The sequence below is a fragment of the Lepisosteus oculatus genome, chromosome 3 (genome assembly GCF_040954835.1).
Source record: "Lepisosteus oculatus isolate fLepOcu1 chromosome 3, fLepOcu1.hap2, whole genome shotgun sequence".
NCBI classification, from domain to species: domain Eukaryota; kingdom Metazoa; phylum Chordata; class Actinopteri; order Semionotiformes; family Lepisosteidae; genus Lepisosteus; species Lepisosteus oculatus.
The window spans coordinates 41,789,521-41,816,677 of NC_090698.1; the positions used below are offsets into that span (position 1 = coordinate 41,789,521).

General features: G+C 37.1%; 1 protein-coding gene across 1 annotated transcript in view; it reads left to right on the top strand.

Moving 5' to 3' along the window:
* The window catches only part of serinc5 (serine incorporator 5), a 50,621-nt gene that overhangs the window by 7,770 nt on the left and 15,694 nt on the right, over positions 1-27,157 (top strand). Inside the window, exons 2-5 of the mRNA XM_006626726.3 lie at positions 5,024-5,191; positions 12,403-12,581; positions 13,511-13,593; positions 18,521-18,614. Of these exons, the coding sequence (XP_006626789.2) occupies positions 5,024-5,191; positions 12,403-12,581; positions 13,511-13,593; positions 18,521-18,614 (524 nt within the window). The remainder of the gene's footprint in view (positions 1-5,023; positions 5,192-12,402; positions 12,582-13,510; positions 13,594-18,520; positions 18,615-27,157) is intronic.

Sequence of the window (27,157 nt, forward strand, 5' to 3'; positions counted from 1 at the left end):
TGACGTCTGCTCTATTTTTTAATGGTCGCCAGCCCTCAGTTCCTTCCCAGATTTTTATTACAAGAATTGTCGAGTATTTTAAACACCTATCAGATATAGAACAATCTGTGTTTTTTCATGTCTCAGTGTGTAGCTGTGAACCCTGCAGCTGCATAGGGGAGAATGAGGGAATCTAGGCAAACCTTCCATCTGCCCAACTTTGAGCCTCCCATCTTTTAACACTTTGCAGATGTAGGCATCCTCTCACAAGGGACCAGTAAATGTAGGGGTTTTGTGCTTTTACTGGGACAATTAGTTGTAGCCGTAAGTCACAAAATGATTCTTTGATGGCTGTTAGAATCAACCTTGGGGGATAACTAAAACAATGCACACACACACGGATACTCATACACGCGAATACATTTATTGATACATAAAATGTGCATATAAACATAACAGATCTTATAGTGAGGGTTAGCAGAGTACAAAAGGTATATACTCAATCACGAAGAGTTACAAACCAAGAGGGACATACATACAGTATATCATTCATTTATACTGTTTCGTAAATGAACTTGGATTACAACTTCTACACTAGATACTCAAAAGCAAGTACATCACTCATAGTAATTAAATTGATATCAACTGGGGTTGAGGTAACAATTGAATTCTCAAGATGTAATGCAATCTGTGTGGATTCAGATATCCCGCGGACAAAGAAGCAGTGGCAGGCTTGTTGCTGTGTCCAATCGGCGCTCTCTGGCTTGGTGCCAGGCAGTGCTCGGTTCGGATTGTGACGTGGTGGGAGAGGTTTCTGCTGCGATGTCCGGCTTGTTAGTTCTGGCTTACTAGCAGAGTTATAAAAAGAGACTGCGGGTCCAAGCAGGTTACACTCTTTAGACAGGAAGAAGACCGGTTCGTTCCTGATGAAGCACTAGTCCTGAATAGTGGTATTCAGCTGTCCACAGTTCCAACGGTAGTTCACTTGTTGATCAGGTGAGCGTTCGGGGTGGGTTCATGAGAGCTAACCTCGGGTGGATCCTTTGGTTACGCGCTGGCGACCTCCGTTCTCAACTCTTAGAACAAAGGAAAGTCCTGCACTTGGACACACTGGCCGTTACGTGATTGTCCGAGCTGAGTCCGACATGGATGTCCAGGAGGGGCTCTGAGTCTGAGAATGTCCAAGAGGCGCACGGAGGGACTGTGCTGCCTGTTTTACCTGGAGGAACTACGGTTGTTCATTGGTTCATTGGTCGTTCAAAGTTTCGTGGGCATCCAAGACCCACATGGGGTTACCCTGCCCTACCAGTTCCTGATTGGCTGATCTAGGTGGAGGATGAGTAACCATGCACTCTGACCTTAGAGTTGTAAACAACTTAGGATGATACCCTCACTTGGAGTCTCAGACTGTAAGGTGCCAGAGATTACCATTTATTAGGGTTGCTGGAGAATCTCAGTATTGGGAGTTGTTCCTTATCAGGACACTCTATCAGCTAGAAAAACACCTTAAATGTGAACCAAATGGAATGGCCTCTCTGTATCTTGCACCACTGAGATGAAGGAGAGAGGGACTGGCAAGGGAGCAGCAAACTTAATTCCTGTACTTGCCTTGCCACTACACAGTCTATACAACCCTAACCTGGAGATTCAGCCTCCTCCCTCACTGACAGCACTGCAGGCACCCTGGGGCTACAAGGGTTGTGTTGTCTCTGAGAGCTCTGACTAGTCCCACCCTACCCTCTTGGGAAACCTCCAGTCACAGTCGGTTAGTGACATGAACCTGTGATCATGGAGCTCAGCCTGCGCTCTGGAAAGTGCCTTTACCTGCCATTAGGACTGGTAGAGTGGAAGACCCCCATGGAAGAATTTGCCAAGAATTAAATGTATTGAAAAAGTTTGTTAGTGTTTAGTCATAGTCAATTTGGTTTAACCTGCTTGGCTAATGGCTAAGCTCCTGGCTAATGGACAAGGAGGCTAGGATCCCTCTAAAGAAACAAGTGAGTCCACAAACCACAAGTGCAGAACTAAAGAGGTTTAAGTGGGGCCAGCAGGGGACGCTCACCCTGCAGTCCATGTGGGTCCTAATGCCCCAGTATAGTGATGGGGACACTATACTATAAACAAGTGAGACATTGATCCGAGGTCCTGACTCTCTGTCATTAAAAATCCCAGGGCTTCTCTTGAAAAGAGTAGGGGTGTAACCCAGGTGTCCTGGCCAAATTTCCCATTGGCCCTTACCAGTCATGGCCTCCTAATTAATCCCCCTCTATGAATTGGCTTCATTACTCTGCTCTCCTCCCCAGTGATAGCTGATGTGTGGTGAGCGTTCTGGCGCACTATGGCTGCCGTCACATCATCAAGGTGGGGCTGCACATCGGTGGTGGTGGAGGGGAGTCCCATTACCTGTAAAGCACTTTGAGTGGAGTGTCCAGAAAAGCGCTGTTTAATGTAAGCAATTATTATTAAAGGAAAACCATGAAGAATCTGACTAATGAAGAATTTAAGAAAACCATGAAGAATTCTGTGACTAATGGTTTGACCTGTTGAGCTCTTTCGGCAGTTAAAGAAAATGCTGTAAAAATGCTCCTTTAAGGATATCGGTATTAGATTTTATGTAGGCGAGGCAGGCCTCTAATAATTACCTCTTTTCCACATATTGAACAGAGAATTTTTGTATTTCTCTGATACTAAGAACCAAAAGGGACATTTTGCTCTTGAGAAATGCTCTCTTTTCTGGGAAGTGAATTTATCACCTGGGAGGTGAAAACATGTTTTTTAAAAAGAGAGACAGTATTTGGAAGTGTGAAATACAAAAGAAAAGTTTTGTGCCCCAAAGAAATTAAAAAGTGGTAATGATTAAATAATGATTCATTGTTTTCCTGGAAAAGTTTAGAGTACTGAGATAGTGCTATGGAGTGTGGAAACCACAATTGACACAATTCTAATTCTAACTCTAACCTCAATCCTCAACTCTAGCCTATCACCCCTAAATCATAGGTGTGAGATAGAGGGTAATGTATTACTAGGGTTTGAATAACGGCTGTAGGAAAAGTTAAGAAAATGGTAAGAAAGTCTAATCATAGCTTTAATACTAAACAGTTTTAATGCACATGTCATATTTGATATAACCAGGCTAGAACTTAAATGTGAGAAAGTATGATTAGTCTCGCCTTTTTAGCAGTTTATTGTTTTTTTTTTTATTAAACCTTTAGTTTAAAAAGTTGAGTGATACATTGTGGTGCATATACAGTACCATTAATGCATATTTCTTTTTTTTCTGATGCTTTATTTGTATTCGTATAAGATGACTTTCAAGAGTCATTAGAAAAATATATACCACATTAGAAAATTATGTTGTGCAAAGTAAGCCTGAGCTTAGAAATGTTCATTTATATTAAATGTTTCATGTAATTAATAACTCAGCAAGTTGTATTTGTGCACACTACAGAAGGTAGTAGAGCGCGATATGATGAAATATTAGAGTACATGGCATGATAGTACCCTGTTCAGTTTAGTTTATATGCTGAGATAGACATAAGGCAGAGCAAATTCAGCTAAGAATGCAACGACGCCCATGAAGAGCATGAGAAATTTTCTAGATGCATTGTGCTCCAACAATAGCCAGGTTATTGTCTTTCAATTAGATATGCCTTTCTGCGAAGCAATGCGTGTGCTTTTCACAAGGAGGCCCAAAGCATGCAGGGAAGTACAATGGGACTCACACAGCCTGAGAAGCAAAGTGTTGTCTGGCTTTCACTTTGGAATGAGATTGCATCATGGATGCGTTGGGGGTGTGTGGGGTTTTACAAATAGCAGGGGTGTTAACCTTTCCACGCAGTGCTAAGAAGATGGCTGTTGTGGTGAAAGGAGATTAATGTTGCCTAAATGAAAAATGTAACTATGCAGGCTGACCACCTGTCTGTGCAGGAGCAAGAAGATTCTGCTAGCATTCACAAGTGGATGTCGTGGAGACCGGTATTTTTCAGTTAGGCCCTACAACAGATGAGTGTCCTTTAACTGCCATTTGTCACCACTCTGTGAAACCTGAGCATAGTTTTTTCATTCATTCGCTTCTTCTGTAAAAAAAATACAATGGATAAAATATTATTCTATATATTATATACATTATATAATATTATTTTATATATATATAATAAAAATATTATTTTAGAATATAGTTTATATTTCCTATGAGGTCTAATTGTGTTGTTGAGCAAAGTTTCTATTAATTAAATTATGATGAAAGAGCATTTAAGTGTTGCTTAGAGTTTGAAAGCACGTATAAGTAGAGTTTTGTCATGAATGACCTATTCTGAGACACCTACCTACACCTCTCTTTTAAATATCTTTTAATATTTTTTTAATATTTAATATCTTGTCTTGTAGTAGTCTTAAATTGATCCAGTTAATGATTAAGTGAGCCAGTCTATCCCTTCATTACCATTTTAACTAACTGCATCAAAATGTATATATTTAAGATGAACATCATCAATATCTAATCCCTGTGAGTTGCTCTGGATAAAAAAAATGTCCTCTAAATACCCATCCATCCATCTTCTAACTGCTTTATCCAAATCAGGGTGGCTAACCCTGTAAGCAACAGGCACAAGGCATGGTACACCCTGGGCAGGACGCCAGTCCATCGCGGGTCACTCACTGATCATAGGGCCAGTTTTCCCAGAAGCCCTTTAACCTACCAGTATGTTTTTGGACAGTGTGAGGAAACCAGAATACCCGGCAAAAACCCTTGAACGTTTGAAAGCGTGCAGTGATTACAATGCTAACCACTGCGCCACCATACTGCACGTGAAATCTATACAGCACTTCATCAAAATATAATTAATGTAATAATGTTGATAAGTTTGTGTTAGAAATATGAATCTAATATTAGTTGGCAAAAAGTGCACGTAGTGTGTCACCTAACAGCAGCTCAGGCTTAAATGTGCCAGAACGTAACTAATAGTAATAAAACTAATCTGTCGTGTTAAGAGAATTCAAGGTTTGCTCTGAAGTGTAATGGCAGTGTGTTTTCCTCCTGCTGTAGCTAGCGTGCTGCTGTGGGTCGGCAGCCTGCTCCCTGTGCTGCAGCATCTGCCCGAAGATCAAGCAGTCCACGGCAACCCGCTTCATGTACACCCTTTACTTCTTTCTGGTGACGGGCATCTGCATCATCATGATGTCGCCAACAGTGACCGATGCAATGAAGACTAAAGTAAGACCTTCAGAATTACCTCGTTCATCCCTATGTAGGTCATCACCAGGATCAAAAACAATCAGAAGGTACTGTTATGTACCTGTTATGTAAAAATCATGACTGTTGAATTAAACGTGTTTGTGCTGTTATGTTTTTTTTTTTATGCTGATGTTGGTCATTTTGTTTAAAGTGACATCCGTTTTCTAAGTGCTTTATTAAATCTCGGCAAACAGTAGGTGCCAGGCAGGGTACACCCTGGATGGGACGCCAATCCATTGTAGGCGCTCAGGCACTCGCACCAGGGCCAGTTTTCCCAGAAGCCAGTTAACCTGCCAGTATGTTTTTGGATTGTGGGAGGAACCAGAGCACTTGATAAAACTCCTGTGTATACAGGGAGAACATGCAAACTCCACACAGATAGCACCCCAGGCCTGTAATTGACGCCAGGGCCCTAGTGCTGCAAGGCAGCAATGCTAACCACTGCACCACCATACTGCCCTGTTAGTAGCACTGGCTGTCTAAATGAAAAAACCTGTTAAATTATATGTTTAGATTTTAATGACATGTTACTGAGTTGGACTGGCAGAATTTTGCTATGATTTAAAACGTAATAATGTTAAGTTTCTTAGTGCTAAGTCTGTCTGCCCCAGTACCATGCTTTCAGATTACAGTGAGTGGTTTAAATTACTTCATGCTTTAAGGTCAGTGTGGGCTAAAACAGCAAACATGGCAAGTCTTGTGACACTGGAAAGTGTAACATATTGTTAATTCTGTATTTGTTTCATAACAGAAAGCAGTTTCACATTAGTTGTCTTTAAGAACTGTGCATAGAATTGTATCAGAGGGAGCTAACATGTACTGTATATTTGCCTGAAACATCCAGATAAAATGAAAAACACATGTTATATAGCAACATATATCCCATAAATGATAATGTGGTAAATCTGTTTAATGTGCATGATCGTGTAGAAAAGGCTATGCCCTGACACAGTTTGACTGAATTATTAACAGACCACATGGAGATTATTCACAGACCAAACGGTCTGCAGTACATAGGCTACAACCACTGTTTGAAAGAAATTAAAACAGACAGGGAAGCTCTAAACACAAAATACATTGTTTAGACTTTTATTGGCATTTTGCCACAGACATAAATACTAGACAAAAGTTTTCAAACAGTTTTGTTTGTATTCTTGTTTTTATGTATTGTACCTATTTTAACCACCTGTTAAAATTAAAAATGTACCTATTTTTTGTCCACGGAATTTAAAATCCAAATTGACATTTGCATTACAAATCTAAATAGGGCCGTATGGAAAGTTTGTAAATATAGTAGAAGAATTCAGGAATGAAGCTGAGAGCTGTTTATCTTATCTATAGGTTGAGAATAACCTTGTTATCTGAAATCCTTCAGATCCCGTCAGTAATTAGCAAGGATCTCTGTGAACTTCTATGGGCTATAGGAGGCCACATGTATCAACAGTTAATTTGATCCCCATTTTTTAGACCCATTTTTTACTTTAGTTTTCATTACAAATGTACTGTTGAAGTTATCAGTGCTGCCTCTGAGCACTGGGGTCCTAGGTTCAATTCCTTGGGTGTTATATCGAGGTGTTTATATGTTCTCCCCTTGACTGCGTGGGTTTCCTCCAGGGGCTCCAGTTTCCTCCCACAGTCCAGAGACATACTGCTGCACTAATCAGCTTCTGGGGAAATTGGCCCTGGTGTGAGTGTGCGCTTGTTTGTGCCTGTATGTGGCCTGTGATGGACTAGCATCCTGTCCAGGGTGTATCCTGCCTGCCTCCTCTTGCTTGCTGGAAGAGGTGTTAGTGGGGCCAGCAGGGGGCGCTTACCCTGCGGTCTGTGTGGGTCCTAATACCTCAGTATAATGACCGGGACACTACACTGTAAACGGGCGCCGTCCTTCGGATGAGACGTTAAAACCGAGGCCTTGACTCTCTTTGGTCATTAAAAATCCCAAGGCATTTCTCGAAAAGAGTAGTGGTGTAACCCCGGCGTCCTGGCCAAATATCCCATTGGCCCTTATCAATCATGGCATCCTAATAATCCCCATCTATGAATTGGCTTCATTACTCTGCTCTCCTCCCCACTGATAGCTGGTGTGTGGTGAGCGTTCTGGCGCACTATGGCTGCCGTCGCATCATCCGGATGGGTGCTGCATATTGGTGGTGGTGAAGTGCAGTCCCCATTACCTGTAAAGCACTTTGAATGGAGTGTCTAGAAAAGCGCTGTATAAGTGTAAGCAATTATTATTACTGTGATAGGCTCCAGCTCCCTGTGATCCTGCATTGGTAAAAGAGGTTGTAAAATACATTATACAGCACTTTTCTGGACATTTCAGTCAAAGCACTTTACAGCTAATGGGGACTCCCCTCCACCACCACCACCAACGTGCCTGGATAATTACTCTCCCTTTTCAAAATATAATTTAATTTAGTTTTAAAACATTATGCTTCACCCCTTTTTAAAAAATTAATCTTAAAATGCTTTTGGAGAAACAAAAACAACTCAGACAGGTCATGGTCCTAGTAGAAAGATGTACTTTCCAATGTATGATGTATGAGGGTGTATTTGTGTTATTTGTAATAGATCTAGTAGTGAGCCAGTACCTTTACACAATAACTGTTTTAAAGCATTTTATAAAGAAAAAGAATAACTGCAACCGATTTCAGACAGACACTTGCAGGCCTCAATGCACCTTTTAATTTGCATCTTAACTAGAATGATGTTCTGCCTTGACTTTTTTTGCCACTTAGAATTTCAGCTCTCTTTCCAGACATTGTAAGACTCCAGTAGATAAAAAACAGCATAAATAAGGCACAAGCCAAGTGTCCAAGTAAGCATAAAACACTCAGAAACTTTACTCTCTATATACTCTCTTTTTATAGCCAACTGCTTAACAATGAAACGACAGGCATGATGGGTTTTTTTTCCCCAGATGTTTTAACCAGTTTATGGATTGACTTTTAGTGTTTTGTTTCCTTTTCTTAGTTTTCTTAAAAAAGCACGGCACCCAAAATGCTCTAAAAGATTAACCCGTGTTGTAAAGTAATCTACAGTGATTTAAGATCTATTGTGTAATAGTACATTCTTAGGACCAAAGGATTTGGCCACCTCTTCCCAACTGAGAGCTTGAGCTTCACGGGGTCCTGAAGGTTTAGCTTTATCTTATGCTGTCCTATAGTCCTGCCTGCTTTACAGACGTGCTGGTGATTTACATTGACAGCTTTAACATGTGGAAATCTCAAAACCATTGAGTTGCAGTAAGAATAGTTTCCCGTTATTCTAATGAAATCAGCTTGGTAAATTGCCCTGTGAATGCATTCAGCTGTTCTATAGCTTCTATAGTATCGCTTCTTTCTGTAATTGATTCTCCTTCAAAGTCTCATGTTCAAGAACTAATAAGGTCCAGCTCTGCTTCATTTCTGAATTCTGGTGAAGTTTTGCAGTGTATTCCAACATCTTTTTTCAAAAACCTACAGGCCTGACTTTTGAAACCATGGTTGTCTGGCAATGACAGAACCGAGCTGTTACCTTGAGCCGTCTTGTTTCGCCATTTCTGCGGTGTAATCCATGGTTGTAGGGGTTTTACTGTCGAAAGACTGGTTACGCTGAAATCTGTTAACTGTAGACATTTTGCTTTCTAAGTGGCACTGTGGGTGTATGTTGCTAGGTATAAAAAATCCTCATTTAATGGATATAAAGTGAGTTGGCCTTCAGAAATGACTGTCAAGAAAACTGTTTCCGTGAACAGTGACTGCACACATCAGATGACTCAATGTGTTCAATGTGACAAGAACAGTGTCCAAGAAACTTAAACTTAGATAGATGAAGTGACATGGCATTCAACTGCATGGAAACTTTCCATGGCAGACATATTCTTGGTGGTTCTCTGTGTGTGTACTGAATCTTTACAATTCATTGGTTTGTATAAGTCACCTGTCTTTCTAATTCAGAAGCAAATAAAGTTCCAAGGAAAGGCTAGCTTTATGTCCTCACTAGGAATGCCCTGTCACTGTTAAATATTTAAGTTCAAAGAGGGCTGACTTAATGTTTTTGGCCTGAAATAACAATTAGTACCACTCTTTTGATTATCTGGGCCTTGGACCTTCAGCTATGTTTACTGGCTCAAGTGCAGAGAACAGCTGTGTAAACACTTGAGACAATGCCCCATTGTTGTGAACTGTTGGAATAAGGTAATTCTTCTGGGAGGGGCAAACTTAGCTAACTCCTGAACTTTAAAAATATAAGAAAAATAATTTTGTCATACATTTCTCTTTATTTTGGTGATTTGTTGTTATTCCTGATTGTGGATTAAATGTTGGCTTCTGTTCTTGTAGTTTTGTGTTCATTTTTTCTCACATGTTACCTTTCGATGTTTTGGATCCAAAATTATTCTCTTTGGTGTGTTTGTGGTCTCCTGTGCTACTATTGTGGGTCACATTAAAGACCCCGATTCACCTCTGGTTCAAACCTGTCTATCAGAGGAGACTGAAGCTATAATTTAACTTGGTATTCATGGTTTAGCAGTCAGTCTTTGTTTGTATGTGATTGTAAATATAACCTTACTGTACTTTGTCTGTGTGCTGGTTTTTCTTAAACATTTGATTCAAAACTTTTAGTAACAGTTTCCTGTTCAGCAACATGTTTGGTCTGTTTTCTGTTTTTAGTTTGCTTTCTTTTATAAATATTTTTTTCCCAGTATTTTAATAATTAGACACTTGTTTTGCACCATATTTTAGTTTCCTGTGCAAAAGTTGTCACTTTAGGACTTCTGTGACCAATTCTTCACTTACAGCAAACTGTCAGATTCAACTTCCTTGCTGGTGCTTGCTTTATTAGTTGTAGAGTGAAGACATAAACAAAGAAAGTTATTTAAATTTAGTTTTTGCATACTTTTAAACCACACAACCAAATTTGAATACTATTCTAAAAGTGTATAGCAGGATTTAATATCCTCTTGTTAGCAAGTTAGATTACAGAAACTGTATAATGCATTATGAGTACTTTAGAATTTGAAAAGATGGGACAGATTGTTCTTCGTTATCTTTTACTTCTGAGCAGTTTTGTGAATTTATCTTCCAGGCATCTTCTGTGTTATTGTTGTTTTTTTCTTCATTTTTTGTGAAACCAAAACCACATTTTGTTTAATAGAAGACTGGAAAACCTTTGATTATGTTCTCTTGAGGTTGTAGGATGAGAGGCTGAAGTTCGGATGATCTGTATTTCAGTTGAAAAAACTGCCATCGATTCGCATTTCATTTGTAAATGAGATGGAAATTCCAGTCTGCAGCTTACGCTTTCACAATGCAGAACTTGAATTTCATGGCCACACAAGTTGTTTTTTTATTTTGACTCACTGAACCATTCTTTCCAGTTAATGGAAGACCAGCTCCTTCAAATTAACCTAATGATTTATTCATTCCTCTTTTTTGGCAGTGCTGAAAAAGAATTAGGAGACTCGGCATACCTTCTCTGTTGAAGGAGTGTTTGGGCGGTGCTTAATGTTCTTTTTCAGCTCAATCTGGGCTGAAAATATTTCTTGTGGATACAATTAGGTCTTTCCATCTGATGGCTTGTACGTTTTACAGGAAAACAGCAAGGTTTAAGAATGGAAATTGCCGCCTTGTTTTTGCCTTTTTGGCTCTCAATTGCAGCTTTTGTAGTATCAGTGACCCCGCTCACTGGCAAATTAGCATGTTTGCTTTTTAAAGCTGCATAGCGTTTACACTGATTATGAAACACAAATCACATCTTTTATACTCATCTTTTATACCCTCACTGGCCACAATATTAAGAAGTAAACTGAATAGTGTGTTGTTCCTCTGAGAGCAAAAAGAAAATATTTAATAGGACATTGTGTGTTCCAAAATATCCTGAAATATTTGCAGTCTAATTTATCTTCATTGAGTTGAAATGGAGTCAAAGCTGTTATGGGAGCAATGGTTTGTGGATTTGAACTGAAAACCTCACCGTGTTCATTAGTATTTAGAAAGGTTGAAAATGAAGTGTTTCATGCTCCTCCAGTTAAATTTACATTGCCAGAAACTGACAGAGTCTGCTACTAATTTTACTAGAAGGTCCTTACACAACGTCCATATTGGTCTGTTAAAACTTTGTGAGGACTTTTTAAACCCACGATCTGTATCAGTAATGCAGATAATATGTTGTAGTATGCAAATACTGATCATGTAGTATTAGCACATTAAATGTGACAGAATTCGCAGGGTGCTGAGCAACTAATAAAAAACAGTTTGACAACAGAGCTGCTGGTGATGTGGTAACAGCTTGTGGATTTCAAATTAATACAAAACAAAAGGCAGAGAAGGCAATTTTTCCCACTTGTAAAATAAAAATATTATGAGACCTCTTCAAAAGAGAAAAATCACATTACAATAAATGCTGAGATTGTCATAACTGACTATCTAATTTAAACATGATTAAACAAATATGGGTGACATGATTATAAATATTAAGGTACTGTATTATATGCTGTTTGTTGTAAACAGAATTTTTGCCTTTTTTATTGCATATTCCAGTAAGAAAATAAAATGTGTGAAAAATATTTATTAGCACATTACAGTAATGCTGTGGTACACCCTGATCAGAATTGTTTCATAAAACAAAAGTAGAATTTTTAAATTACAGTATTGCACAACTCTGCTGTAAATTGGAAAGGTGTTTTTTTAGAATTTAGGCTCAAGTTTGAGTACATGGTATTTTTCTTGCTGGTAAAAACCATTGCCAGTCAACCATATTTTTTATTCAGAAAATGCACAATTAAATGCTAAGTTTTAAGAATAACCCCTTTATTTGTTAGTGGTTCATGTGTTGTGTAAAAACAATGTACATTCAGAGGCAAATGACAGAATGTTGACTACTTTCAAAATCTGGTTTGGTAATGAGGACACCACAACAGCACCTTTGGTTTCACATAACAAAACCAAAACCTTAAATACTGAAGCAACAGTGGATGATTTTTAAACTGTTTTTGACAGAGCATTATTGACAAACAAATACTTTTTAAAATCCAAATCTCTGGAGTCTGAATCCCTCAGAACCCTGTGCATTGAGACAGTGGGACTACAGGCCTCTGAGGTAATTTACACGTTTTTGCAGGTTTCCAGGAGTTTTGTGTTGTACAGGATGTAATGTCACATGATAGTATGTATTTCAATGCATATACCCTGTTTTTATTTGTTTTATAGATCCCTTACTATTCTGAGCTGTGCTCACACATCCAAGCAGGGGAGAACTGTGAGATGCTGGTAGGCTACTCAGCTGTGTACAAGGTTTGCTTTGGGATGGCCTGCTTCTTCTTCTTCCTCTTTGTTTTCACCCTCAAAGTTAACAACAACAGAGGATGTCGAGCATACATTCATAATGGGTATGTAAACACAGCCATTGAAAATGCCATTAAAAAACTGCACCATGTAGATGCTTAAATTTATCCGTTTCTTTTGCCACTGGATTACACAAATGTATGTATGTGACTCCCAGGACACTAAAAACAGCCAATTTTGGTCGTCACATCCTTTAATGGTCTAAAATTATCCAAATAAATAAAATATGAAGTGAAGGCTTCAAAAATGGCTACCAAAGGAACAACCTCAGTTTGCTTTAATGATGTTTTTTTTTCTTGCAAGAAAGAAGGTATATAATTAAAAAAAGGATCTTCACAATAAGGGGTTAGGCATTCTGATACCCATGAACGTGCACAGAAATCTTTCCACCTTTCATTGTTCAGTGTGAGGGAGAGGATACTGTCCTGTGACTAGTGCAAAAATAGAGGGACGAGATCCACTCTTCTAATGGGCAAATAACAAGGTGGAGTGTCCAGTTATCATGCTCATTGGAACTAGACAATGATCCTGGATCCATGATAGTTTTCAGCAAATTAATTAAAAAGTTGCACAGTATTTAATAATGCAGTTTTAGAAATAGAATTGGATAGTATTGCACTAAAGACAGGGGGTGTAGCTATCTGATTTTTGTTTAGGTGTCCTTTGGTTGGAATGAGTGGGAAGATGGATGTAATTGTATTAAAGGGTTTTGTTAAAAAAATCTCCCAGTCATCCACTACCTGAAAGCTCAGTAAGTCATATTTGGTCAAATAAACTTTGCAGGTCATATGAAAACTGTTAAGCAGCATTTAGTGTTATTACTCCACTTAAAAAAAAGTAACCTGGGAAATAATGAAGTTCCTATATAATTGTATTAGTTCACTAGGGTCGGTATAGATGGTGTTGATGGGTCCCGATAGAATGAATGGTGTTGTATCAGTAACGTCTGTTTTTTCTAAATTGTTTTACGCAGATTCTGGTTCTTTAAATTTCTGGCTTTACTTGGCTGCTGCACAGGTGCATTCTTCATTCCTGACCAAGATACATTCCTTCAAGGTACTGTTTTTTTCTTCTGATCTTTTCATATTGCTTCATAGTACTGCACAAGGTTCATTATTAAAAAGCTTATATTTATTTCCTTTTTTTCTAGAATTATCATTACTTTTTATTAGCATTTTTGAATTGATAGTGACAAGAGACAATTCTCTCATTCTCCTTTTTTTTCTACTTTTTCACTGTTGCAGTATTGGAAATGTCAGACAGTACCCATTTTTAAGGACTGAGATTCATTTAACAAGTTCTTCTTTGTAAACCATTGCACAAGACACTACGTCTGCACTCAATTTCCTCTTCTTTCAACCCTTTAAAGAGGTTTGTGCTGAGGTTGGTGCTGCTGAGCTTCAGCAGGATGTTTAAATGTTTACCCAAACAAAACTGCAACTACAAATCGCTTGTGTCACCCTTGTGTTCTAGACAAACTTTGAGAATGTTTTGCTTATTGTCTTTGCTATGAAGTCTCCAGGATTGGCCCTGGATGGATATTCAAAGCTAAAGAATTCAAGTATGTTTGAATTTGTGGGAATATGAGTTGTACTGTAGGATTCTGAGGTAAATATTTGAGGCTTTAACTCAATTGTTTCCTTATGCTTTTTCCTTGTGCTGTATTTGTAGTAGTGTGGTTAAATTCTGATCAATTTCTTTATACTCTATCTTTTTTATATACAGTTTTATGTATATCTCTTTTCCTGAAATCGGTTTTAGTGCACAGCTAAGGAATATCATAATCTGTTTTTTATTACATTTTTTTTTTAGTTTTGTTCACCTTTTTGTGAGTCTTATTTCCTGTCCAAAATAGATTGTATATGAACAGTTAAAGGTGTACACACTACAGCAAATCACCGGTTTCCTAGCACTTTTTCTTCTGCTATATTGACTAGCATTACATTGATTAAAATACAGATGACATATTTCAAGTGCTTGTTTACTAATTAAATCTTTTGTGATACAGCCCTCCAAACCTTGATAAACTAGGTTTTTTATAGTTGTAGAAAAAGAAAAAAAACGTAGTAAAAAGGTTTTTACCTTCTACCTCTACTTCTGAGGTAGTAGTTGTTCATCTTTTAAAATGAGAGTAGTAATTAAAGAGCTAAAGTTTCCTTAATTTAATATTGTAGCACCTTTTTTGCACGTAATCCAACAAAGTGCCGGTCAGGTTTCTACTTCCAGACATGATCGAAGTTACATGTGAAATATAGCTACCATTGAGGGTTCCCAAAATATTATTAAAGTAATTTTAAATCTGTTTCTGTCTGTTTCCATTTTACTATTTTACCGGTAATGTACATTTAACAATGTAATTTATATTTTTAGAAAATAGAAAGGGATCCATATATTTCACTACTTAAAAAGTGAGCCAATTTAAATTTAAGTGAGTATAAATCCATTATGAGGCTGTGTACTTATTTAGTAATTTAGAAGCTCTACAGTCATTTCTTTCTATAGTGATTTTACATTAGCACATGATCATGAGTTTAGTTTTGTGTTGCAGTACATCCCATATTGTAACATAAGTATATGAGGGTCATATTATTTGCAGCAAAATGTTTTTCACTTTACTGTACACTGAGTAGCCTACCCAATTACATTATGATGCTGGCCCAAACATCAAATCCTTAGAATAGAAGGCACGGAATTGCTTAAACGTGACTTCAGATTCTGGGATTTAGATAAGATTAGTTTGCACAGATACAGAATAACAGTAAGAAATGTTTTATACAGTTTTTTTCCCCTGTGTCAAGCTTGCAGTAGTTTGTAGGATTTCTTGATTTGTTTATCCAGTCAACCTCTCTGTATTCCATTTTTTTAATCAAAAAGATTGGGTAAAACAAAAATTGAGTTATGAATTCTTACTAAAACAGTCATACTGGATTGTGTTATAGCATTTAGTGCATTTTTTAGAGCTCTTATTATATATTTATTAAAATATAAATATATTTCATATATATTACATATATTATACTTAATACAAAATATATATTTGGAGTCTTTATTATCCCTAAGAGGCAATTTGTTTTGCAGCAGACAGTAAAGAAAAACACACAAACAAACAATACACATACACATGGATAAGAGAATCATATGTTGAACAGGGTTGTGGCCTAGGTATAAATGAGAACTTGGACCTGTTTGTTTTTAGATTGGGAAACTGCTGAGGGAAGTAATCGGAATATATTTATCTGCTATTTCCACTGATTTTGCCTTGAATCTGATGTAAGTTTGGGGTCTGGGAATTCTTCCTGAAGTCATATGCCATAAATTTGGTCTGAGACATTCAACTTCATATAGTTTTGTGGCAAACCTATCTACAACTGGCCCATGGCCCCACTTGCAACAAAATAACAATAACAGAGTCTGCAGCCAAGTCTATATACTAACAATAATCGTCTGTAAATTTAATGATGCATCTTAAGGGATACCTCTTTCAATCTTACAATCATTTGTCTACAGAACAGAGTAAAAGTAAGGGAAATGCCATCATTACTGTCATACAGCCTGATCTTATCCGATCTCAGAAAAATAGTAATGTAAATCATCCCGGCATTGGGATGAGAGACTGCTCTGTTAAGAATGAAGAATTAATGCTATACATTAACCAGTAGTTGGAACTCTTCTCCCTAGACTAGAGAGAATACAGGTGTAAGCAATTATTCTGATTTATTTGTTAAGTGCTTGAAAGGGGGGCACTTTATAGAAGACTAATACATTGGAAAATTGTGATAGCAGTCAGTTTAGAAAAAAAAATCTGAATTTAAGAATTGTTAATCTTCCCCTTTTGTGCCTTTGGAATACGATCTTGTTTTTTCAACCTAGCATTTAAGGGCAGATCCATGCTACCCCAGGGGAGATGCAGGGAAACCTCCCACATTCTCTCCAAGACACATGTGTCTCCAAAACATCCTCTTTTTTTAACGCCACAATCCTGGACTGGTTAAAGCAAAGCATTATGAAGGAAAAAATGTAAATAGTTCTTATTTATAACATCCATGGACATTTGTGTAGTGATGGGGGCTGATGATGTGCCAAAGGCCCTCCAGAAGATACACTATGAACCCCTGCCAGATTTCAGCAGTCTTATCCCATTATGTGTCTACTCCCAGTCACAGTCAGTGAAGACCTTAGGCCTGAATTCAAGTGAATGAGAATCAGAGTCATCCAGCAGTTGTTTTTGTTTTTGATCGGATGCAAGAGCCCCATGAGAGTTCCCTATTCATTTAGATTTTAACCATTTCTTGGAGGCTGTGTCTGTGTCTCAGGCCTTGGTCAGTGCTCAGCTCAGCGTTTGTGAATCCTGCTACAAAGTAGAACAATTTCTTTTCAGATGTGAATAGTGCCAGTTGTGGGTCGGTCTACTACTGGCTCATTTGAAAAAAGTAGTGATTAAGCATTTCTGTATTTTTCCAGATTTGCTCTTTACGTAACTGAAAGCGATGGTAAATGGTTAACCTGTTCAAATGGAAAAGCTCATACTGTACATTATAGCAACTCATACAAGCTCATACAGATTCAAAATAGTTTTAATTTGTGTTGTTATTTTCAATTTGACTGTTATGTGAGAGTGAATTCGCTTTTGGTAAAAGTGAGTTCAGACTTGTATCATCAGAGATAGGCCATAAAATAATTTTAAAAAGCTTTGTTGCTTCTGAAATGAGGATGATTTCAGATCACTTACTGTACATTTTGTGCCAAACTTTCTGACAGAGATTAGCTAATTGCTATTTGTGAAGCGTATTGTGAAACCTTTTTCTTTTAACTATGTGTTTAGGTGGTTCCTCATACCTCTGTGTTCTAGTGTGCATTTTGTGATTTTGACAGAAATGAGGAAATTCTTAACTGACTATACCTTGAATGATGATGATCCTAAGCTGGTTTAATTGCAAGGAAATACTTGGAGAACAGTTATTGAGCTTCTAGTTTTGTGATTTTAATTCAAGGAAATCATGCTGTTTTATTGGAAGATGCCTAATAATCCTAATACTGTTTCTTGCTCACATCTGGCATGCTGAAATTGTACACCATTCACTTAATGAAATCTGTTCTTCTTACTGTTACAAAGCTTTATATTAAATCAGGTATTGAGTGATTTAGTATATGAGCAGCACAGATTCAGATATGCAGTTAACCCATTTGTCAGAGGAAATATTCTCAGTATATGGAATGATTCGAAGAGTTTCTACGGTAACGACAGGCTGGAGGGAAAAGTTTGTTACCAATAATGCCCATGGCACAGTGGGGTTGGCCTTCAATCTCCCGAATAAGTTACTGAAGTTAATAACTAAAGTTTTTATTCAAGAGAGTGAGTTACAGGGGGTTTATCTTAAACTTTTCAAAATTTCAGTTAGCTTTGTGTTTAATCCTGTTCAACACACTAAGTGTTTGAATGCCAGAGTTATTAGCCTCTATTTCATGTAATAGTTTTCTCATTGTTTTTGTTTGCAACAGTAGTCACACATAAAGCTACTTGGCTTTCTCTCACACCCTTTCCAGTGTACTGTTTTAAACGTTATATAGCTGTGTAAAATCATGTTCTTCCTTGTTTTTTTTTGTTAATGAAGCTATGATTTAAATGAAGAGCAACCAAACATAGCTTTCTTATTGTTCAATGATGTTTTCTAAGGATGCATTTACTAAGGTTTACCCTCAAAAGTTTTAGATTTCTTCAATCAATGTCACTCCAGTGGATAGGACTGTGTAATTGTCTTTACGCCTTTCATGCCCTACAAATCAGACCAGTTTTATATGGAGTTTTCTGTTGTAGTGATGCTGATTATTAACTACACCACTTGACAAATTGGAAAGTCAGTTGTGTGTCAGTTTCTATATATTATAAATAGTTGAAAGACACTGTAAATATTAATGAGTATAAACTTAATTGTCTTCCAAGGTCTACATTATTCATATTAATGTTTTTGTGCTTTGATTACAGTTTGGCGCTATGTAGGGGCAGCAGGAGGATTTATATTCTTGGTAATCCAGCTTTTCCTCCTGGTGGAGTTTGCCCACAAATGGAACAAAAACTGGTAAGATTTGGCATTTCTCATTGCATAATAATGGCGTCTGCAGACATGTTTGTTTCTTTTCCTGCTTCTGTGTTCTGAAGGACCTTTGTTTCTCCTTCAGGTTGTGTAGAATTATATGCAATGTTGATATAAAAAATGAGCTCCATTGGAGCAGGAAGTTATGGAAAGGTCAAACATTTGAGCCTAAATTTAATTTTATGAATGCCTGGTGCTAATCTGAAACTAACTTTTGTTTGGGTTATTAAACATGTATTAAATAATAGATGTTCCAAATGGTGTATACCAAAACTAAAATTTACTTTTGAATTTTTATTTTCCTTACTATGTATGATGATGGAATCATTGCAAAAAACAGAGAAGAACACACTCATGTGGAACCTGTATCACATCTCTGTTGTACTTGATTTATTGACACTATTAGCTGCTGCAACAATCAAGACTGACACAACATTTTACAGAGACACAAATTCCTGTCTTGTAAACATTGAAAAAGTCCATTGTAAATATTTTAAGTGTCATTTTGTAATCTCACCTGTAATATCCAGGTCAGGAGTGTTTGTGAATTTTGCCAGTCAGTTGAGTTTTCAGTGTTACCACCCTCCGTTTGCTTCTGTTTTTAATAGGTTTTAATAACAAGTGAGTGTAATTAATGCACTTTGAAACCTTGTGGAGAAGGACTTGGAGAAAAATCTATTTTGAAAATTGAAGGCTTGGATGATCATAAAAACAATCGCTTGTAATGGTTTTACTGTGCTTGATATGTGCTTGGTAAGACTCTTGATATGTTTTCCATAATGAAATCCAGAATTCCAGAAGAATTTAAACTTCTGGAAGGGTGTGAAACAAAAACAAAATAAAAAAAAGATTACATGGAGAGCTGAGATTAAGTGAAAACCAAAATGAAAAATTAAACAAACGATCTGTTAATTAAATGCTTATACCTAAATACTAGGAGTATTAGAAACAAATTTGATTAGATAAAAGCTACCATTAGCAGGCAATTTTGATTATCCTGGAATCACAGAACCATGGTTAAGCAAAAATGATGAAGGTGAATGTAACATTAGTGAATACATGCACTGTCTTGGAGAGATAGGAAAGATAGAGGAGTGGGGGGTGTAGAAGGAGCTAGCAGGCCCAGGAACTAAAACTAGAGGAATCAAGAATCTCTTAATTTATGTGGGTCAGTAAAAAATGATTCCAAATGTATAATGTTATACCTATTCTGTAGACTGCCAAATGCTAATGTTGATTATAATTTAACACTGCATAATGAAATCAAGAATTTCCCTGCAAAATAAGTAGTATTTTTATTAGGAGACTTCAACTTTCCCCGCATGGACTTGGAAAGATCTGTAGGAACATCAGCAGCAAAAAAGAAAATGGTTGACATGCAACAGATTAATTTAGGAAAATAAATACTTGATAAAATGATGGTAATATAATGGGATCCAATTAATGTAAAGCATAGTATGAATTGCAAACATAGGTAAAAGTTAGAAAGGCCAGGGGAGAAATTGGAAGGAATGTTGCAGTGCAGGCTAAAATAAAATATAAAATGTTCTTTTAGCACCATAACAGCCAAAGAACTATCAAGGATGAAATATAATATATCTGGGAAGATAACAGGAAACATTCACTTGGGAGGACATCAACAGCATGTCTGTTTATGTCGATACATCACTTAAATCTTCAACACAATGTGGTGAATCAATAAAAAGGAAATATGTTTGAATACATTGTTAAAGTTGTAGAATTTAATGCAGTAGATCCGTGAGTTTTAAGAAGAGCAGAGCAGTGCTGCAGCAGGCCAGGAACTCAGGGAAGCAGTGCGGTTTAAGTTTGTGGTTGAGCAGGCATGGGTGTCAAAGCCAGTGAATCCAAAGAACCAGGTCCGAAGCAGAAATTGAAAGTTTGGGAAATGGTCAAAACAAGCCAGGGTCCAAACCTAGATAAATACTAAGCCAGAGTGTGATCCGGGAATGAGATAGTAATGCAGAGGTCAGAATTGCAACAAAGCACGGGAGGAAATCAAAGCAAGGAACTCAGGGAATACAAACGTCTCGAGGCTTAGAGTTGGAACTCCCTTAGAGAGCAGCCTTTAAATATCCGTGAATCACCTGAAGCGGGCAAGGTTGTAAAATCTCCAGGTTATTCAGGTCTTCTGTGAACCTGGTGTCCATGGCAACTGGTGCTGAGTGACAGGTGGGGGGAGCAGTGACTGGCTGCCATGTTAATGCTAGCTCACCCTGCAGGGTGCCAGGGGAGAGCATGACACAGGGATCTAGAACACACTAGTGAGGTCTCATTTAAAATATTGTGTACGATTTTGGTCACCACCTTATACAAAGGTATTGCTGCTCTGGAATTAGTCAAAAGAAGTGCAACCAGATACATTCTGTTTTAGTCTTAAACCGAGAAGACAAATGTCAAATATCTACAAGTTGAAACCAGCAGCTTCTTCAGGATGAACAGTGAAACTGAGGGCAGAAGGCCCTTGTTTAGGGTAGTTGGAGTATAGAACAACCCAGCAATGTTGTTTTGTTGTGGGAAATTCTTCAGTAGAAGAGCAGGAGACAGTCTTCTGCTGATTCAGTATTTATTGAGCTCAATACACACATCACCATAGCACTGGGTCTGTCCTGTAAATCATTTATACAGCACATCCTCATGTAGTTCACGATAGGTTAGTTTGTTTCTTGCTCAGGCAGTGTTTGTCTTGTTCTTTGAAGATGATCAGTACAGTACTTCTCTGAACCTCATTAGAAGCAATCCAATCACTGTTGTTTTTATGAAGACTGATTTTATCTCTTTTCTATAGATAAAATCTAGAGGCCTTTTGGTAACGATCCTGACAGTGCATAGTTAAAACGTTTCAGTAATTATTTCATACATTCCACAACACAATTAAGCACTAACTAAAACATTGAATGTGTGCCGATTATGTGTGTATCACTTCATTGTTAAAGCTGATACTCTGCTGTGATGGGTCTGCCTAACTGGTCCAGACCAGTGGTTCATAGGATGGACCATACTGAACCTTCCCACCCTAACTTGATCTGAACCTTAACCTTTTTCTAAACCTTATGAAATAACAGCGAACCATGCTTCTCCCTTCCTATCCTAACTTCTGTAAGAAAAAGCGGGCCTTCTTCTTTCTGAACAAATGGTCTAACTTAATCCTGAGACTCGAATCTCTGTGATTATCCTGAGATTAAATAATTAAATGACTTCTCCTGTCTGCTTTCTCCAAAGAGCTGCAGCAGATTTCATTCTCACACAGTGTGTGCATGGTCTGCACTGATTTTCTCTCTAAACTGTCTCTAATCCAAATATCTGCAGGTCAGACTGATACCGACATTTGCTGCTTTACACCTGGTTTCTTTGAACAAAACAACTGAACAAGTTCCTTGTGTCCATTAACTACTAACTACAAAACAGGCGAGATACACTGAATGGTTTCCTCTCTTTTGTAACTGTTCTTATGTTCTTGTTCGGACGCTATGAATCTTAGAATTTTGCTTGCCTTTTTTATCACTTGTATTGTATAGAGGTGAACAAAATTATGTCAGCATAAACACCAAGGCTTACACAGGCTTCAAGACTAGTGAGACAAATTTTGTATTTATAATATATATTATTTCTTCATGTAATGCTTGGTACTTCTATATTTTCATTTGTCACTTAATGTATCCTGTTTTGTAGTGATACCTTATTAAATTCCACTTGCTGCTTGATCTTACAATATTTGTAACAATACCTAAATTGGTTTTAGTTCACTAGTTTTGCCAAAGTCAAGATCTTTTGTTAGAATTTGAAAGAGCAGTCACCCTAATACTTATCCCTTTGGCACTGTGCTCATTGCCACATTAGTTTGAATTTCCACCCTTTTTGGTACAGTGTTTTGTACATTAGTCAGTACTTTGTTTGCCAATAAATCGTTTATGTGGAACTTTATCAAAAGGTTTTAGAAAACCTAAATATACCTTGTATTCTAGTCAACAATATTGTTAGATCTGTTCTAAATATGTGAACATTATAACCCAGAATCCTTTCACTATTTAACTCTGCTTATTGCCATTTTGTATTATTTTTTAGTTGTGTATTACCCCTCACCTGAGTGAAATGTTGGAAGAACTTTGCTAAAGCAAAACACCATTCCTCATTTTCTTCTGCTTCTGGATTTCCTGTTGATGGTGAGAAGTACAAGATTTGATTTGGCCCTGTCCGTAGTCTCCTGGGCTGTGAAAAACCACAAATATGTTTTTCAGTTGCGCATTCTCTTCCTAAAAGAGATTAAAACAAACTAGAAGCTTAGAATGAAACTCCAGGTCATTTGTTGGAGTGCGTAGATAATCTACCACGGCTTTTGACATTCAGCAATGTTAAATTTTCTAATTTGGAATGGATTATGTTGTTCACAGAGACTCGGTGATAATGAAAGCTAATTATTTTAGTTTGTGTTGGTATTTTTTTTTCATTCAGTGCGGCCAAAATATTTTATTTCCCATACATCCGTTTGATCCTTAGAACAACAAGACGTTACTATAAGACCTAATGCTATAATAAGGTTATTATATTTCTTTATATAAATTGTAGTGTTGACCACATTTGTTTCTGGAAACTGGACATAAGACGTTTTTTTATATTTCCCATTTGAATGCTAAAGCTAGCTTTACAAGCTACAAGTCTTTTGACTGATTTAGGCAGTCTGCTTATTATGAAGTGTTAGCATGATGGAAACCTGTATACAGACCTGTTCTCATAAAAGTACAGACCTAATAACAGTAATACTGTTATGTAAATAGAAACATTGTTTGTTGCACCTGGCCAACATCTGTTCCATAAATAGGAATCTTAACATCAAAGATCATATGCCATAGTTTTGTCATAAAATTTGTTTTTGACTGTATATGCCTCCTAAAATGAGAGTACCTTAGGAAGGGGTTGATTTAATTTAACTTTTCCTCTCTGTATTAGAGTGACAGACAGTAGTACACTGGAGCAGTTCCAAAGAAAATGAAAAAAATAAATCCCATGTACCTGTGATGTGCCTTTGTATTTCACAATCAGAAAAAAGCTGTACAGCTAAGAGGGTTAATTTGGTAGTTAATCCTTTATTACAAGTGGACTTCTGGGTACTGTATGTTTAGGGTTTACAGTATTGAATTTTGAGAGCCAAAAAGTGAGGCAGGGCTCAGTGCCCTGTCCGATTGTTTTCCTTGGAAATGTTTGTTAAAAGTGGACGGAAAACTTCAGCCTTGGCTGAAATCCAGCCTCCAGCCAGGATGCACGCAGCAGTCTTGCAGTGTGCACAAAAAAGATTAATTTTCTTCCCTAGTTTAAAAGAGAGAGTGTGTTACAACCTTGGAATAAAATCCAAAGATAACACTCGTTAGGTTTACTTGTTAGAGGAAATACAAAATATACAGTAGGTTGGAGCACTAAAATTAGAGCAGGAAAGAAGTGTTAGTGAGAAGGTAACTTCGGAGAAAATGTCTTTCATAGACCCGATAGGAAATGATGCATACTCAGGAAGTCTGCCAGATGGAGATGAACTTCAGGGATTATACCGCTGAGTTCATAGTCCCTGGTGATGGTCTATGAACACATTATCATTCTGGTGAAAGCTTTTGAATATCTTCAAGTAAAAGGTGACTATTGAATATAGCAACCGTTGGCACTGTAAAATGTTTGTTTACCCATTTGACTATCATAATTAAAGTGGTAAGGAAATAAAAAATAAACATCCAAATGTCAAGATGGCAAAACCAGGGTCAAATCTTTTGACAAAATAAAACCAAACACATTATAAAGCTGGAAAGATTTCAAATGCGTTCAATTAATAGAAAATGGAAAGTTTTCAATTAAATATGTAGAAATTGATTTTTGTGCCTGTCAGAAGTACAGTATTCAGTAGGCACTGTAATCATGTAATCAGTTGCCAGTTACTTTAACATTTTCTGCTAGTATTGTGATCGATTCACTGAATTTAGTAGAGATAGTAGAGATAAAATATCGTGGATTCTATGGAAAAGGGAAAGAGCCCGTCTAATGTTGCTTAAGTTCAGTGATAGTTGGTAGCTAATTGATCCAGGGGTTTTCTTGAAAAAAGCCTCAACAAAATTGTCCAGATTCCCACAATGTTTTTTTTACATTGGAATGCTTGTACATTAACAATGTTAATGGTTAGTGGTGGCTTGTGTGGAGAGGAAAATCTGAAATGTTATGTAATAGGATTTTCTAAGATTCGCCCACTGGTGATGAGTACAGCAGTGTTATGTCAGTAAAAAACAGCATTTGTGTTGCTGATGAGGTCCAGATTGATGTCTACTTTGATGTCTGATTTTCTACTTTGTATTAACTACAGATGCAGCCGTTCAAAATGGGTGGGGTATTTCGCGGTATACCCCGGTGGGCGTGTCGCAGTATCACGCAGTATCACGGGGTTAATCGCGTCATTTGACGTCATGTTGGAAAGTATCCGGCATCACCTTGTAAAACCGCCAGGGGGAGCCAATAAAGCTTAACCTCTCATGTACAGCATTTGAGCTTTTAAATTTAAACTGTGTATTACAGCATGTTAATCATCAGTCATTAAAAAGTTGGTATATTTAATGAAAGCAAGATTGCTCAGTTGGACAAAAGTACACAACCTACCTTTATCAGAAATATTTATGCATCAAAGCCTTTACCGAAGATATTACTAATAGTATTAATAATGAATGACTTTGGATAAGCTGTAAACTCAAAGTATAATTTCTTTAGCACATTTGTACAAGCACTTGGAATCTGTCCAAGCCATACTTTGTCAGGCATTTTCTTTTACTGCAACGGACATAAAAACTCCCTTGCTTTTAACAGAGCGTTTCATAATTTCTAACTACGAAAATTATTTAAACTGCGACACTTATCATTCAACCAGAGCTCAAAATATGACAAGGATCCTCAAGAGCACAGCAAAGACTGTATTAAAAGATACTTGTATCAGATACATGAGAATCCAGGCTTTATTATCAACGCTTTCTTTTCTGTATACCAGATATTATGGAACCACTTCAGAAGGGTGTCAGCCAGTCAGATTCCAGGAATCGGTACTTTAAAGAAAAAATACACACTGGTATTCCATTTCTCCCTAAACATTTTAAGCATCGAAGTCTTTAACTAACATGTGAAATAGCGTGTAAAAAAGTGGTAGTTTTAAGCTTTTCTGCTAATACAATATGAAATCGCGTATCTAAATTAATAACGATATGATTATATTTGTGTACTGCGACATTTCTTTGAAAAAATAGAATAGCAATATTATGGACAATTAATTGACTTTTATATTTCTAAATATCACAATATGATAGAATTTAGGTCATTTTAATAACAATGAATATTACCTATGCGTTACAATATAAACATTTATATTGATATCTTAGTGACAAAGGCTAAACTTTCTTGGAAAAATGTCTTTCATGTAATCCATGTTTGCTATTAATTCATTTAGTGCTAGAATATGTTCATTGTCTTCCAATGAAAGAAGGGTTTCTTTCGCCGTAGTCAAGTTGACATTAGAAGCTTGCCACGCACGGACTGTTACACCAACGCATTAGCATGTTAAAGCGATTTCATTGAGGAGCCTAGCTTTCTTAACTAGTAAGTACTATACTTTTGGAGGGGGGGAGGTGTCTTTCGTTGGAAATCTTGCCCCCTTCTACTTTGAAAATACCCGTGAAACCTGTCACCTAACCCTAATACCTGTCAAAGCAATACAGTAGATGTAAACCACAGATTGCAAAGTAAATACCAAGACAAACGCAAATGCGTTTTTAATAAAATGCTTTTATTCATTCAGCAGAGAGAGATCACTCGCTCTCTGGATACACGTCTCATTTGTCCTGTTCTTTGTTTTCCTAATTTGCTGATTATGCCTTCTGCGATCCACTCCTGCCCTCAAACCTAAAGAAGACTATTTTAAATTTCTTTGTGCGGTCCATTGTGCAATTAACCCTTGTTTGTGCTGTCCTTAAGGTGAAATCACATAAAGGTGATATCTATTATAATGTTTTTTATTATTGTTACAGAGAAACATGATCAGATTTTCCCTGGTTCAGAAAAAAAATATCTAAAGTATACTAGTTTGTCACTAGTATACTTTTAATACAGTGTTTGCTGTGCTCTTGAGGATCCTTGTGATATTTCGAGCTCTGGTTGAATGATAAGTGTCGCAGTTTAAATAATTTTCGTAGTTACAAATTATGAAACGCTCTGTTAAAAGCAAGGGAGTTTGTATGTCCGTTGCAGTAAAAGAAAATGCCTGACAAAGTAGGGCTTGAACAGATTCCAAGTGCATTTTTGCAATTTACATTGCATTGTGCATTGTGCTGCTGTAAAACAGTTTAAAATAATTAAAAGTCTAAACAGTATCAGCTTTATTTATGGGATGCAATTTTAAAAAAGTCAAAAACTGCACTCAAAATGCAATTTAGAGCTTTCTGGCAAGAGGAGACACCCGAATTAATAATGTAACATGCCACTGTTTGTGCATGAACAAG